General features: G+C 37.9%; 2 protein-coding genes across 5 annotated transcripts in view; both read left to right on the forward strand.

The window, feature by feature from the left end:
- The first annotated feature begins 550 nt into the window (after positions 1-550).
- LOC135653247 (E3 ubiquitin-protein ligase At1g12760-like) lies at positions 551-6976 on the forward strand. The gene is made up of 5 exons (XM_065175020.1): positions 551-1218; positions 3780-3899; positions 3991-4123; positions 5406-5567; positions 6588-6976. The coding sequence occupies exons 1-5, from the start codon at positions 683-685 to the stop codon at positions 6759-6761; spliced, it is 1125 nt and encodes a 374-aa protein (XP_065031092.1). The 5' UTR covers positions 551-682; the 3' UTR covers positions 6762-6976.
- Positions 6977-7243: 267 nt separating this feature from the next.
- The window catches only part of LOC103970302 (protein unc-13 homolog), a 30551-nt gene continuing 22306 nt past the window's right edge, over positions 7244-15488 (forward strand). For 2 of the 4 annotated variants that reach the window (XR_010502272.1, XM_065174361.1), the window contains exons 1-11: positions 7244-7501; positions 7589-7653; positions 9465-9732; positions 9905-9971; positions 10079-10220; positions 11701-11868; positions 11952-12050; positions 12226-12426; positions 12526-12627; positions 14319-14546; positions 15404-15487. Coding sequence is in view for 3 of the 4 variants with exons in the window: in XM_065174361.1 (XP_065030433.1) it covers positions 7348-7501; positions 7589-7653; positions 9465-9732; positions 9905-9971; positions 10079-10220; positions 11701-11868; positions 11952-12050; positions 12226-12426; positions 12526-12627; positions 14319-14546; positions 15404-15487 (1578 nt within the window). In the remaining variant the exon portion in view is untranslated. The remainder of the gene's footprint in view (positions 7502-7588; positions 7654-9464; positions 9733-9904; positions 9972-10078; positions 10221-11700; positions 11869-11951; positions 12051-12225; positions 12427-12525; positions 12628-14318; positions 14547-15403; position 15488) is intronic. The other 2 variants (XM_009384024.3, XM_065174360.1) reach the window with 1 other exon arrangement.

Consider the following 15488-nt stretch of genomic DNA (forward strand, 5'->3'; position numbering starts at 1 on the left):
CATACCCGAGCGATGCTATCCCAACTTCTGCGAGGCGACGTCGTACTCAAGCGATACGGTCGTCACACCCGAGCGATGCCGCCGTTACACCCAAGCGGTGCCATTCCACTCTTTGCGGGGGCGACGTTGTACCCGAGCGACGTCGCCGTCACACCCGAGCAGCGTTGTTCCACTCTTTGCATATCGACAGCGTATTAACATGATCCGCCACATTGACTTCGAAGCTTTTTATCGGCGTTACTGTGACTGTGGATAGCTGTCTGGGGGCATGCAACCAAATTGTGCCCTATCTCATACAGATTTACTCTATAATATTTTATTTACAGTTTAGTTGTCTCTATTTCTTATCAGACACATATAATTTGATATATTTATTATATAATAAATATATTTGTTATTTGAGGGCGTGTCAACAGTTGAGCTACGGGCTGGACCTGTACAGGCCCAAGTCGAGTCCGGGAAAAGCCGTTCTGGTGACTCGCGACTCACACTTCTTATAAGTTGACGGGTCACGTGTCAAATGTTCATTGCTGCTCGACCTCCATTCCCTCGATCCAAATCGGAAAGCTGTCGTCTCTTTCATTTGCCTAGGGTTTCGATACGGGGATCGCCATGACTGGAAGCGATCGGATCGGTCGGGGCTAGTGCAAGGACAAGGGTTTTCGTCTCTTGGATATCGGGAATGGCGACGACGAGGCCTCCGGGTCCCGGCGGGGACGCCAGCGTTGACCCTGCGCCACTCCTCGTTGCCCCCAACGGCGGCCGCCGGACCGGGAGGGGCCCTGGTTTCTTACGTGCAGCCCGATTCCTCCACGGGGCGAGCAGCCGGCACGTGATGAGGGAGCCGTCGATGATGGTGCGAGAGACGGCGGCGGAGCATCTGGAGGAGCGGCAGAGCGACTGGGCCTACTCCAAGCCCGTGGTGTTTCTTGATATCCTGTGGAACCTGGCGTTCGTGGGCGTGGCTTTCGGGGTGCTGATTTTGAGTCGGGATGAGATGCCCTCGATGCCTCTTCGGCTCTGGATCGTGGGGTATGCGCTGCAGTGCGTGCTGCATATGGTCTGTGTTTGCATCGAATACCGACGAAGGCACCCACTCGCGGGGCCTCTTCTGGATGAGGAAGAGGGTGGGAGTGGAAGGAGCTCCGCCTCAAATTCACCGAGGGAGGTGGGAGAAGCTATGGACGATGAGCAGGGTCAGGACGAAGATGGTACTAGGTGAGAGGCTTAAAGTCTTGCTTCGACTATGATGCTATCAAAATATCACTGATTTCCCCCTTGTTATCCACATGGATTCGATATATAATACTACAGTGATTTTTATCGATTTTGAATGAATGATGTGCTTGTTTCATGTTTGTGTTACCTTTCTGCGTGATGTACATGAACCGGTTACCTTTCTGCATGATGTAGATGAGCTACATTTCTGGATGTCTTTCAGTATGTTAAATTTCCTTTACATGATAGATCTGGAGATTGTTTGGCAGACTTATATTATGTGAATCGACAAGAGTAACTGGTCAGAAATGATGGCATCTCCAACTTAAAAATCTGGCAATTGGGTAACCTTTGACAATAAAGGATCATTTTGATCTTGAAACTAAGGTCTTCTGTTGTGGTTTCTATCCTTTTATGTGAGCGTTACTTTTGAAAAATCAATATCGGTAAACTCAAAAGCTTTAAATGAAGGAAATATACCTTATGTGTCAGAAAATTGGGAAAATATGCATCCTCCAAATCTCTGTTTATGATAAAATGGTATATTCTGTATAGGAAGTCTGCATTCTCCGAATTATTTTTGTTGATAGCTCACTGGAAATTACTGTATTGGAAGGGTGCAAAGTATTGTCTAGGAAGTATGCAAAGTTCTGTATGTAGATAAAGTATGCATATGTAGATAAAGCTTTGAATAGCTATTGGCTGAGATTAGCAAAAAATATTCAAGCAAGCTTAGTTTCTAGTCTTCTAAGCTAAGGAAGCCAGGGCATTGTAGAAGTTGTCAGGGTAAGAATTGGTGGAGTATTAACATGGGTCAGTTTGATTCAGTCTAGGGATTGTCTGGCAACTTTGCACTGTGCAGAACAGTGAACTTGTTGCGCCATGCAGGTTTTATGCTCAGGTTCTGTGTGGATACAGTAATCCTACGTGCATTACATGGTATCTATTTGGTGAGAGAGCATGGCATTCCTTGGATATTTCCATTCTGGGGTTCTTATAAATGCATTTTATTGACCATCCAGATAGATGAATCGATTGAGCTTCTTGAAAATTGATAGAGTTCAGTGCTGCTAAGATGATGATACTAGGGTTGAGAATATTAAGATGGTTGTGGGTAGCGTAAAAAGGAAACAATTGGCATCGTGATGAAGTTACTATTCACTGTGTCAAAGGAAGACATGCAAGAAGTTATCCAGTGCAATACCTGTGTATCTTGGTGGTTCTGAGATTAGGTACAGAATTATCACAAGTAACCTAAGGAAACCTTGGCAAACATTGATTGGTATAGATTCACACAACTTTTAGATGAATGATTGAATAGTTTCTTGGAAAATGAAGGCCTTGGATCAGGAGTCTGGTGTGTTCCGAGGAGTGGTCCTTTAGGATAGATTGTCTTTTTTCATCAATATTTCTAAGCTTATGAAGATACCATGAAACTACTCACGGAAGTATAATTGACTCGTGGAAAGGTTTGGATAAAGTTCGATTGTAATAGATGTTTGGATAAGAGCTAAATTCTAATAGGTTCAAGGTTGCAGAAATCTATTCTGTAAATTGTGAAGATTTAGAGTATTACTTAAGGTTAGAAGTGCAAGTATCAGTTGAGGTTAGAAGTGCATATCTTGACATCATGGTACTAAGTGGTGTAAATAATGCATTGATGTCAAATTGCACGACCAGTTTGTCCCACTAGCACCTTCATAGTTGACTTGCTTTATCTTTTGTGAAATTGTTGCAAGTATGCGGAAATATAAGTAATTTGTATTGTTAATTTGTGGTTTACATCAATAAATTTGCTAAATCAGCTAGGCAAAAATAGAGGATTTATTGTGTTTACGTGTTTGCAAAATCATTAATAGTGGACACTTACATAATCGTTACTTTGGATATTGGGTTTATGAAATACTAGCCATGTGAGTATTCTCTTTTTTTTTTTAAATTTTGGTCATACACCATCTTTTCTTGTTGGCTGATGTTCCCTAGCACAAATTCTGTGATGTACTTTGCCTATTTTGAATGGTGGTTGGGATGCATTGAAATCATGGAAAAATACCCTTGTAGATAGAACGGCATCACTAGGTGTATCTGACCCCATTATGCCCAAACTGATGGGAAACTCAAGTGTTATCTGCCTTTATCAACAATTTTGTTTCTGTCATTACTTGTGGAATTTGCCTCTAACTAATTTTAATAAATTGTTTCTACTATAACATGCCACTTCCTGTATGCTGGAATTGCAAATATAGACGTCATGTGCTTCAATTTAGCTTTCCCTCTTGTATGCACAGGGCAAATTTTCATACAAGCTTGATACCAGTCCTGGAAAGGGCAAGGATCATATTTATGAATAAATATATGTTTACCCTGTGTGGGTTCTTTGTCTTTCAATGCTTAACCTTTGTAGCCTATTGAGGTATAAGACAGTTTTATTATTGTATGCCTTTCAATACTTAACCTTTGTATCCCACTGAGATATAAGATATTTTTATTTATGTATGTATTTTTATCATGGATACCATGCTTGGTTCTTGATCCTATCATCTGTTACCCTTTTTTGGCAGTTTTGTAAAGAATTTGGAATCTGCAAACACTATGTTCTCATTCATATGGTGGATTATTGGATTCTACTGGGTATCTGCTGGAGGCCAAGCACTGACCCATGATGCACCTCAACTTTACTGGTTTTGCTAAGAAATAGATCAACTGTTTCTTTTGGCTTCTCAATTTGAAACTCTAGTATCAAATGAGTTTTAACATTTCTTTTTTTTGCAGGCTGTGTATAATTTTCCTAGCATTTGATGTGTTCTTTGTTGTTTTCTGCGTCGCTTTGGCATGTGTGATTGGGATAGCTGTTTGTTGTTGTCTGCCTTGCATCATTGCTATTTTGTATGCTGTTGCTGATCAGGTTTGCCTCCTTGACTGTTAGTGTCTGTTGTAGCTGCAGCCTTATTCTTGATGAATTTGTCAATTTAAGCAATTTTTAGACATAAATTCTATATAGTTACCAAAATGATTTCATCTGTTACCAATCTGAGGATTGAGAAATGTAGGTGTCAAGACTTGCTAGAGCTCTTTTGGGTAGTTTACTGTTACGTTGATTTTTATATAGTGTTGCCATTTGCTCTTGAAATTGATGTGAAGGTCATCAATATTGGTTCTAAGTGGGTGTTTATTAAAGATGCCATAGAAATCTTTCTCTAGCTAAAATGTATTCTGGAGCTGATCTAGTCGAATTCCAGGTGCCAGCACTATCTAGTACAGCCTTTCTGGGTAATATCATCTCTTCCTCGTGCACTATCAGTTATTCTTGTTGGATTCTTTGTAGATTCAGTGAGGGACTCTCCATCTTATAATAATTTTGCCTTTTTATGGATACCTTTTAAGTTATTATTCAAGCTTTCTTTCATGGTGACTGCCGGACTCCTTTTACATGTTTTTTTAAAAAAATGCCATTTTGTGTAGGTAAATTCCTTGCTTTATGGTGACCTTTTGCTAAAAAAATTATTCATACATTATTGATAATTAGTGCTATTATGATAATTGTCACCCATGCGTTTGGAAATTAGTTGTTTAGATGTCTGCCTTCATTTGTGGTACAAGCAGATTTTTGTAGTTGTATATAGCATGGTATGCAATTTCGAATGGAACCGCTCGGTATGGGTGGTACGTACCGGTCTAACGGCATACCGGTATGCTGACTGCCCATTACCGGACGGATCATGCTACAGTAATATACTGTAACAGTGCTACAATGCTATAGTAAGAGGAAATCGTTCGGTAAGCCCTGGTGTACCGTTCGTTACGCCTTGGTATACCGCTCGGTATGCCGGTACCGTACCGTACCGAGCCAACCTTGAAACACCGGTACGGTACTATATTACATACCTTGGTATATAGAATGTATGGAGATATTTGTTTATCTTGATCCCATCAATTCAGGTCTTATATCAAGGATTAATATTCTTTATTCTGTGTCTATTTTGGTGACTTCTACAGTTTTGAGTGGTATTTATGTGCATGCATTCTAATGGCATGGTGCCTGGATTATATAAGTTGGCATGAGAAACAATAATTCAATATGCCACATGTGGTTTTGGTGTGAGCAAGTATTGTGGTAGTATGGCACATTAATACATGAATCTTTTTAGTGTCTAATATACGATGCATTCTTTTAACTTGCAAAACAGGAAGGAGCATCTGAAGAAGACATAAGCCAACTTTCAAAGTACAAATTTTGTAAAATTGGAGATTCTGAAAAACTTGATGAGTTATCAAGCTCTTTTGGTGGAATTATGAGAGAGTGTGGCAGTGATCCAGCTGTGGAGCGTGTTCTTCCAGCAGAGGATGCTGTAAGCTTTCTAGTCTATGCTTAACTTTTTTTGTTTACCTCCATTTTAACTTTATGGTTGACTACATTTTGACAACCAAGAACACGTAGCAAGTAAAATTCTCCAAGTCATTTAGCATGGTGAGAGTTGAAAGTTTTAAAGAGTACTTCCTGGTGAAATTTCTTGAACATCTTGATTTACTGTTTCTGTATTATCTGGTGTTTTCTCTACCCTATTTCTCATAGTTAAAACTCTGGTGAATTACTACTCTTTCCACTGTCAATAACATAAACATGTAAAAGTCATTGTGTCTGTGACTCAAACATGTCATATCTCACTGTTTTCTGACAACTATTATTTTGTTTCATTGGTATGAGGAGAATTTAGTCATGTAGCACACACTTTACAAATGTCATAATTCCATTATTATTCTTGTTCTTTTGAGGTTCCTTGTCGGTGTAGTTCTAGATGGCGCCAGGACAACTTGCATTTTTTGTATTTTCTATTTAACTTAATTTTTTGGTGCAGGAAACTTAAATAGTTGAACCATCCTGGTTAATATAACTATGCTCCATTTCTTTATGTCCTTCATTTTAAATGCCAACAAATATTTTCACAGCATTGCTAACCATAAAATAAAATTTACAAGTTAAGCTAAAGACATGTTGTTCTTGGAGAGGTGGGGATGTCGACCTGTCTTTTTTATTCAGTAACTAAATTTGAGAAATTTCCCTAGAGGGAAGAGAAATTATCATATTCTTCTGAAGCAGTTTGTAGGTTTCACCACAATTTTGTGCTATCATCTTGAATAGCCCAGACAATGTTTCAATTTGATTTGAGTGCCTATCTCCAAGCAGTATCATTATTTCAGGACATTTTAGTTATCTTAAACATAGTCATATTTCGAGTAAAAGTGCGAGATTGTTGTTAAACCACATTAAAAATGTTATAGTTGGTTTCCTTTTCTTAATGCTACATATAGGTGCGGTGCTGCATTTGCCTGTTCCCCACCTTGTTTCAGATGTCTGTTCTACCTTGCAGGCGTGCTGCATTTGCCTTTCTCCCTACGACGATGGTGTCGAGCTGCGAGAACTTCCATGCGGTCACCATTTCCATTGCGGCTGCATAGACAAATGGCTGCGCATAAATGCGACTTGTCCGCTCTGCAAATTCAATATCGCGAAAAGCAATAACCACGGAAGGGAGGAGGTGTAGATGATGCCTGCCCACAAGATGCTTTAGCACGTACTTGTATCTTGCAATTCGGAGTGGTTAGGAGTTAAACGTGTGTGATTCAATGGGGGAGATGGTAGAAAACTTGTTTCATGTATCTTTTGCTGTGTGATTCAGCGATGTTTTGGCTAATGTGTGAGCGATCTATATTGTTCTGTCAATAGTATACTATAATTGATGTGGCGCATGCTTTATCATGATATATTGTTCGTGGTGCATTGGCCTTTTCGTTTTCTTATCGACTGAACCGGCGGTGTCCCGGTCTGATTTGATCCGGTCGGGTTGGGGGGAAGGGGTAAATATTGGTTATTTCCAAAGCTCGTCTTTTCCTTCTCTACAACAAGTATTTACAATACTTATAATGATAGGTTATAGATATAGGAGAAGGAATTAAAAGAAAAAACAAAAATAATATGAAACATCGCTCTGTTCGTGTAAATAGGGAGAAAAAGCGGGCCTGGTTTTATTTGTCGCCTCCGAGAAAAAAGCGGCCCCTCCCCGAGAATCTAGGTCCAGAGGAGAAGGGCATTTATCTGAGCGCTCGACGACTCCTCGCATCCATCGGCAGATGGAATCCTCTCTACTTCTGCAGCGGCATCGAAGCGATCGCCGCAAGCTCCTTGAGTTCCTCGTCTCAACGAATCACCTACGGGCTCCGGCGCTAGCCTCCCTCGACTTGGATACGATTAGCGCCGACTATGTTCTTGAATGCATACAATCCGGTGCTGTTCAGCTGAGCTTTCTTTTCTTCGTTCTTTAATGTCGCCGCTTTCGTTCCGGGTGTTGAAGTCTCTTTGGCGTGATTGTAGGTGGAGACTTTGATCCTTCCGAAGCTTCTAGGAGGTACCGGGAAGGGTTGGATTACCCGATCATGGTAAGGTGCTGTATATGGTTTTCATGATTTTGCGTTACATTCTTCAGATATGGTTGTATGGATCCTGCGATTATGAACTTTCTCTTTGTGTACCTCGCGTTACAGAATGACGTTTGGACAACTGTTAAGCCCAGAAGTGATTTATCCTTCTATGTCCATCCACTTATTTTTCGAGTTCTTGGTTTATGTTTGATAACCCGATCATGGTAACGGAGTTATATGTGTCGAGACGGGTTGGGTTCGATAAGATTCTTGGCTTTAACTTCTTTTATGGTTTTGCGTCACTTTCTTGAAATATTGGTGTGTGAATAGTGTGATTAAAGATTCTTTTGTACCCTGGATTACACCTTGATGCTTGGTCAAGGATTTTCTGTAGTGTGGTTTGAGATAGCTCACTAGGGGCAAAAGTGATTGACCCTTCTGTCCATCTGCTCATGCTTCTAGAGCTTGGTATTTGTTCCATTGTCCGATCATGGTAAGGGTGCTATACATGTGGAGATGGATAGCTGTTTTCTTGGGTTTTATATGATTCTTCGCTGTTAGCTCTATTCATGATGTTGCATTACTTTCTTGGAACATGGCTGCATAGATGGTCAAGGATTTTCTGTAGTGTGATTAGAGATAGCTTGCTAGGCGCATGGTATATTTCGGATAACCCAGTTGTGTGGAAGGACATGATCTATGTGGAGACAGATAGCTGTTCTTTTGGGTTTTATGATTCTTGGCTTTTAGCTCTGTCCATTATTTTGTATCACTTTGTTAGAATGTGGCTGTTCTGAATTTCTGATACTTCAATTAAGATTTTCTTCTTGTTGCATACCTGGATTTCACCATGACTCTCAGTCAAGAATTTTCTGTAGTGTGAGATAGCCCACGCTAGGCACAAAATAATTTACTCTTCCATGGTCATCCACTTTTGTTTCAAGTTCTTGGTGTCTGTTAGATTATTGGACCCTGATAAGGATGTTATATGTGTCGAGATGGATAACATGTTTCTTGTGTTCTACATGATTCATGGCTTTTAGCTTCAATCACAATTTCACAATATATTCCTGAAACACGGCTGCATGAATATCATGATTAAGATTTTTCTTTTGTTTCTGTGAGTTACACAATGATGATTGGTTAAGAATTTTATGTAGTGCAACTAGACATAGCTACTTACACACAAAGTAATCAACCTTTCTATGTATATCCACGTTTGGAATCTTCATATCATTTTCTCATCCAAAAATCGGTGGCTTGTTCCCTTTTTGTGTCATATTATTGTTGTCGTCCAAGCAGTTGGAGTATTAGGGGGAGGATAAAACTACACATAGAAGTCTAATTGGCTATTTATAAGAGCTATTGCTTTTGAAGAACATGCATAATAAGAGAATATCAGTTTGTGTATAGGCTTTAGTTGTTTATTAGGGATCTTGTAGCTGAGAGCTGGCAGGTACTGCTGGTGGTTCATGCTTTATTGCCACTTGAAGTGACATGGCAAACATTCACAGTATAGTATTCTTTTCTGTATATGTCAACCTATCAATTCCACATGGTAAAATCTGTAATGCATTAATAAATTGTTCTTGGTGATGATTGAAAAATTTAATTTCACTTCTCCCAGTGTGGTTGATACCCATTAGTTTCCTTTCTTCTACATTTTTTTGCACTATTTGGAACCTTTTTTTTTCTCTTTTATGGAGCCTAGTGTGCTACTTGTCTGAGATGTTTTCTTGTTGAAACGATGCATGCATGTACTCCTAGTTTGTTATTAACTACAGAAGATCTTTTGTGAACTTTGATGTGAATATGTTGTTTTTTCGCAGATAACCTTGTCATCAGGAAGATTTTATTTTCTTCTCTCGAGACCAGAATTATCTGGATCTCCTCCTGTGCGAATTGCACCTCAGGTTGAGATGAAAACTTCTACTAGCCATCCTTCATCTTCAGCAGGGAAACTTGACAATTTAATTGGTAAAGGAACTGGGAAGTGTCAAATTGAGAATGCTGCTGATACATCTGCATTAAATTTACCTTCCCAACCAGCAAAAGATGCAAAAGCCCTCTCTTTAGGTTTACCCTCAATCACTGCAGGTACATAAACATCATAATTCACACTTGATTGATGCAATAAATACTTGTCTATGCATCAGCGGTGGTTGTTCCATTTCTGCAGCATATACTTTGTATATACCTTGTAAATTTCGGTAACCATATTCTATTTGTGGTCCCATTGAGCTGATCATTAGTTTTAGGGACCTTGAAGGGTTGTCTGATGATGATATACAACAAACAGCGTACGAGGTGCTTCTTGCTTCATTTGTACTTTCTCGGTAATCTCTATCTCTAAATTTACCAGGCTATATAACTTGTGTCTTCTGCCCATTTTGTTTTCTCCTGTACCCTTCTTCACTTTGATATAAACTTCTTGCAAACTCAGGAGAGAAGCAGACCTTTTCCAGGATGAGAAGAATGGGAAAAATTTTAGAGCTTCAAGTGAACAGGCTACTAACGATGAGCTTGGTTCAGTAACAGAAGATTGCAATTATTCCCTGCTGGAAGTAGTTCGTGTCCAATTGGAGGCAAGATTTGAATTTTTTTCCTTTCAGAGATCATCCATTACATGTGTGCACTAATAAGGAATATATTTATCCAACTTCCTAGGTGATTTTGTATAGTCTATTTAGTTGATTTCAGGTAAGACTTCACATAATTTGTTGTTTCTCTACATTCTATCAGATATTCAACTCTCACTTTTGTGCACAAGTTCCTATGACATATTGGTTAATATGTATATGGCCTCTATTTTCTACTTTCTAGCAAAATTGAAGTGATTTAGATCTTAATAGTTCTTATCTTACAAGCACATATTTTCTGGCACTTAGATTCTTTTGTTTTTTCATTGCATAGTTAATAAATCATGAACTCAATGTTTGTAGTTGAACTTGAGGTGAAGCCTAGGTCAGTATTAGGGTTTTTTTTATGACCTAGTTGTCAAAGTTTGAGTGATAAAAACTGCCTATTCAAACTTGACCCGCTCGTGATCCATTGGTCGTGCCTTATGTATTGGGTCACATCTAGTGCTAGCAGAGAAACTTCTGAGTTGAGCTGATTGTTAAAAATCAAGATGTTGGATATGCATTATATACAGTTGTTAAAAATATATTGATAGGTTATAGTGTTATACCGTTATAGTAATCTTCCAAATAAAAAGAAATCCACTGTAATTGATGTCGTTGAATTTGTCACAGCAAAAAATAAATATTTACACTCTTTGGTGAACAATGTACTATGATTTTGTCCTTGCAAAGAAATGTTGGCCCTCTCCATCTACAAAACTATGATAAAATATTCACAAAAAAGAGGGTTCAGAACTTGCCACCTTTATCTCTAACGACAAGCTGTCTTAACCATCCAACAACTACACTATCCTTTTTGTCTATTAAGCTGGCTCTAAATAATCATTTTGCCAGATTAATACCACCGTAATCAGTAGAAGCTAGGTTTTCAAATAAGTTTCTTTAAATACACTTTGATTTTTGACTATTCTGGGGCATTAATAAGAATGAAACATACTGTTTCCATAAATAAAGGGTGTACCCAGTGCAGAAGGCTCCTACCAATGCAGGGTCTGTAGAGGGTCAATGTACGTAGCCTTACCTTTAAATTATTTTTAAAAATTTTCTTATTTAGTTTTCATTATCAACTTGGTTTGTACTTTGGTTTCTGATAGCAGAATTGAGTTGATATGGTTCTACTATATTTTCTTTTATGGTTGAAATTTTGGTTGACATGTATTTTTCTCCTAGTCCAATCTATATCTAGAAAATGATAACGAGTGGTCTAGCTCCTCAACTTGAAATTCCCCACCTTGGATTGGTTTTGAAATTGCTATACTTTTGCTTGTGGTAACAATAAGACTTCCACAAAGGGAGCCAGCATTCACATTTTGCCTTTCTGGACATGTCAGATAATAACAAGTCCATTGCTTTCACATTTAAATAACTACTCTGCAAGTTTTTCTTTGCAAACTGTGAATGTAATTTAATTTTAATCCCCTAGATCTCTGAAGCAATCAGCGCACTAACTAAGAAAGGGTTGAGGAACTTCACTTTGAAGATGATGCACAAACAAGCTGATGTCCCTCGGATAACTTTGCAGCTCTTAAGTGTCGTATGCAGTTCTGATTTTCCTAATGAAAGGTCATATGTGCGATGGCAGAAGAGACAGGTGGCCACAAAATCATGGCTTGATCGAATTTGCCTTGCATATTGATTCTTACACTTTCTCTTATTTTTTATTTATTTTGACAGGCAAATATCCTAGAAGAACTTCTCCTGCGTTCTATTAGCTCCATATCTGTTACACCTGCAAAACTGAGCAACCTTATCTCAAACCTTAGAAACACTGAGGCAAGAGCTTGTTCAATTATAATGTAATTCATAGGTTTTAGAAGTTATGACATGAGTTCTTGCTTGACTTTTTAGAATTCATGGACTTGTTGTAAGTAAATTGCTACTCATATATTTGACCCAAATTATGGGTTTATTTTCTTAACTCCTATTTCGATTCATGTTGTGGTCACAGGAGTGGATTTCTACAGACAGGCTTGCTGAGACTTTAAAAGCTCTCAGAAATTATGCTTCTGAATTGTCAAGCATGCCTGGAAAGTTTGGGATTCCACATGAAACCTTATATTGGACAGAAAGTTATCATTTTAACATCAAATTGTATGAGACGTTACTCTCTAGTGTTTTTGATGTTCTTGAAGATGGTCAGCTTTTACAGGTGTGTAAGTTTGATCTAATTGATGCAAATATATGTTGATTAAATTAAAGAGAGCTAGATTGCTTGTCAACGTAATGCTCTTTTCTGAATTTACACTAGGAAGCCGAAGAAATTCTAGCATTTCTCAGGTTGACGTGGCCCATATTAGGCATTACTGAAAAGATCCATGATGCGTTATTTGCTTGGGTGCTTTTCGTACAGGTACTTATCATATCTTGAGTAGTATGGCTAAAAGCTGATACTGAGTATTCTAGATCGAGTTGACAATGTGGTTGAAAATTGGAACTGTGAATAGTTTTCTTTTCATATGGTGCTAAATTTTACAACATATTGACAGAACTAGCAACAAGATAAATGAGCAACAGATGTTTAGTCAATTTTAGTGGACTTGGTTTAACTTAATTCACAAAAATGAAATCTAATCACAACAAAAATCTTGAGTTATTTATCTTACTTATTACTGATTCTGGACATTCTGTTGATTGATGAGTTTGATCAGGATAACAATGTCTTTAGTATGGAGTCCTGGTAATTAGTACTCATGCAACATATAAGTGTGTGGCTATGCATATTTCACAATTTTGTTAGGTTTTTTCCAATGCTATATTCTGAGGCCTAATTTGTAATTGCCTGATTTTGTTCGGTACTTGATCCTAAACATTTGTGTGTTCATGATATTATCTTTCTATATGCTTAGGAAATTATGATTTTATGCTACTATGTTAAAAATTTCACCTTGTAGTTTTGCATATTTTTTCACATATTCTTGTGATGAAGTCAGAATTAGTATTAATAATGAAGTAGGACGCATGTTAATTTGCATCGATGCATGACTATTCAACTGAAACACCTTCAGGGATTTGACAATGTTTTTTTTTTTTTTTTGTGCAGAGTGGAAATTAAGAAAAATATTATGGTAATAACACATGTCATGTTTGTAAACTTATAGAAGGGAACATATGGAAATAAAAGTTCTCATAAATTTGTTTGGATGTTTCTCCTAATGAACTTTAACTTTACATATAGGTTCATATGTAGTTGTGAATCTTTAGTTTAGATCTCATAAACATATGAAATGATCAATTAACTATAGATAACAATTAAGATTTCTTAAAGTTGGACAAAATTGGTTTTCAGGTTTTGCATGTTTTCATGGTAGGAACATCTTTTTGTTATTAAGGATGTTATGCGACTGGTAGTTAATGGAAAACTTGAGTTGGTCGTGTGTTGTGATATGCAAAAGCAGATTCAAGCAAATGAAAGTGAATCTTCAAGGATTAATAGCATCTAAAACTGAACCTTAGAATAACAGTAGCGCCTAAGAGAATGTGACTGGTGGAGAACAAAGATACTATTGAGTAGCTCAATGAAGAGTGGTCATTATAATAGAGGTTGGTTGGGACTTGGGAGTGACGGCCTTGGAAAACTTTAATTGGCATTTTGGAAGGCTTTGGTCGGTCTAGATTTGTTAACCAATGCCCAAAATTGACCCTAGGGAATAAGTCAAAGATCATTGCCTTTGGTTGTAGTTCAATTAGGTATTGTCAACCACAATCCATCAATGATGTGTTAGTTTATCAGGTCCACCTATTTATGCATGCTGTTGCATCCATATCCATTATGCTGTTCGTGAAATTAGGTGCATTTTCAGTTTCTTCCAGTGAAAATGAAGTCTTTGATCATATTCATTTAAAATGTGACTTCTTTCTTAATGTGGTCTATTATTTGAATTGGAATTAACTTCTGTAGATGCATATCTGACAGTCTTTTTAAGCAGTACATGGTTGCTAAAAGATGTAGTTCTCGGAACAAATACCAAATTTTATCTTTGTCAACTTTACTAGTTTACTGGACCATTGTCTAATAAGAAGTGTTTTTTTCCCTCATTGTAGTTTGTTCAGACGGGTGAGTTAAAACTTCTGAAACTCACAGTTGTCGAGTTACACAAAGCACTATCATGTGAAGACGATGACATGATGGGACAGTATACAAGCAGTCTCAGTTGTTCAGTTGTAGCATCTGGTGGTAGAAGGGTTTTGAACTTGGTCGATTCTGTTATCTTTAATATCAATATGTGGTGTTGTAATCAACTAGAGGACTATCATCTGCATTTTAATCAGGTTATTTTTCCTTGAATATATATTCTATGCACAAGTAGCTTGATAATTTCTGCTTACGTTTAGGTATGATAAAGTTTGATGAGCAAAACCATAACTACTTGATGACTGTACTCCAATTTATCTTAAAGAATGCCAATCACTTTAGAAGCTTTGCAGAGGCTATTCAACATAACAGTGTTTTCAAAGATGTGCATGTTGTAGTTTAGGATCAATGAAACACCTTGGGAGTTATGGCTATTTGGTCTTCGCATACCAAGCCTTGGAAGTTATTGAGATTTATTTTTTTAACCAATCACTCTGATAGAAGTTAGAGGAAGGCTATTTTGGATTTTCCCCTTTCTTTTAAAGTGCAGCATATTGTCATCAAATTGAGCCTTAAAGAAGTTATTTTCCTGAATATTATAAGTTGTTAAATGCAAGATATGCAATACCGTATCATACCGGTGTTTCGAGATTGGCTCGGTACAGTATGGTACCGGCATACCGAGCGGTACACCAGGACTTACCGAACGATTTTCTCTTATTGCAGCATTGTAGTACTGCTACAGTATATTACTATAGCAATATAGCACAGTTCGTCCGGTAGTGGGCGGTCCGCGTACCGGTATGCCGTTGGACCGGTACATACCAGTCATACCGGGCGGTACCATTCGAAATTTCATACCATGGTTAAATGCAGTTTTTAATTCAATTTTCATGTTTACAAGAAGAATGAGCTACTATTTGCCTCCTTGACTATGTGGTGTAATCGATTATATAGATAAGTAATGTACAATCAACTGATCTGTATTTAGTTGTGGAAGATACCTAATATTGGAGGATTTATTTACCAATTTGCTGTTGTCTTTTTTAAATAGGATAATTGTTCTACTTTTCAAGATTTGCTGGTATTGGCATGTCTTACCGGATCAAGTTTTCCTTACGAATGTGCAGAAATCAAGG

This window comes from Musa acuminata, chromosome BXJ3-11 (assembly GCF_036884655.1).
Source record: "Musa acuminata AAA Group cultivar baxijiao chromosome BXJ3-11, Cavendish_Baxijiao_AAA, whole genome shotgun sequence".
NCBI classification, from domain to species: domain Eukaryota; kingdom Viridiplantae; phylum Streptophyta; class Magnoliopsida; order Zingiberales; family Musaceae; genus Musa; species Musa acuminata.

What these genes read in the sequence shown, in the direction of transcription:
- LOC135653247 (XM_065175020.1), top strand. Translation starts at nt 683, where the DNA reads ATGGCGACGACGAGGCCTCCGGGTCCCGGCGGGGACGCCAGCGTTGAC. An exon ending in CAGGACGAAGATGGTACTAG is followed by an intron (nt 1,219 to 3,779) that starts GTGAGAGGCTTA and finishes CTTTTTTGGCAG; the next exon opens with TTTTGTAAAGAATTTGGAAT. An exon ending in GATGCACCTCAACTTTACTG is followed by an intron (nt 3,900 to 3,990) that starts GTTTTGCTAAGA and finishes TTTTTTTTGCAG; the next exon opens with GCTGTGTATAATTTTCCTAG.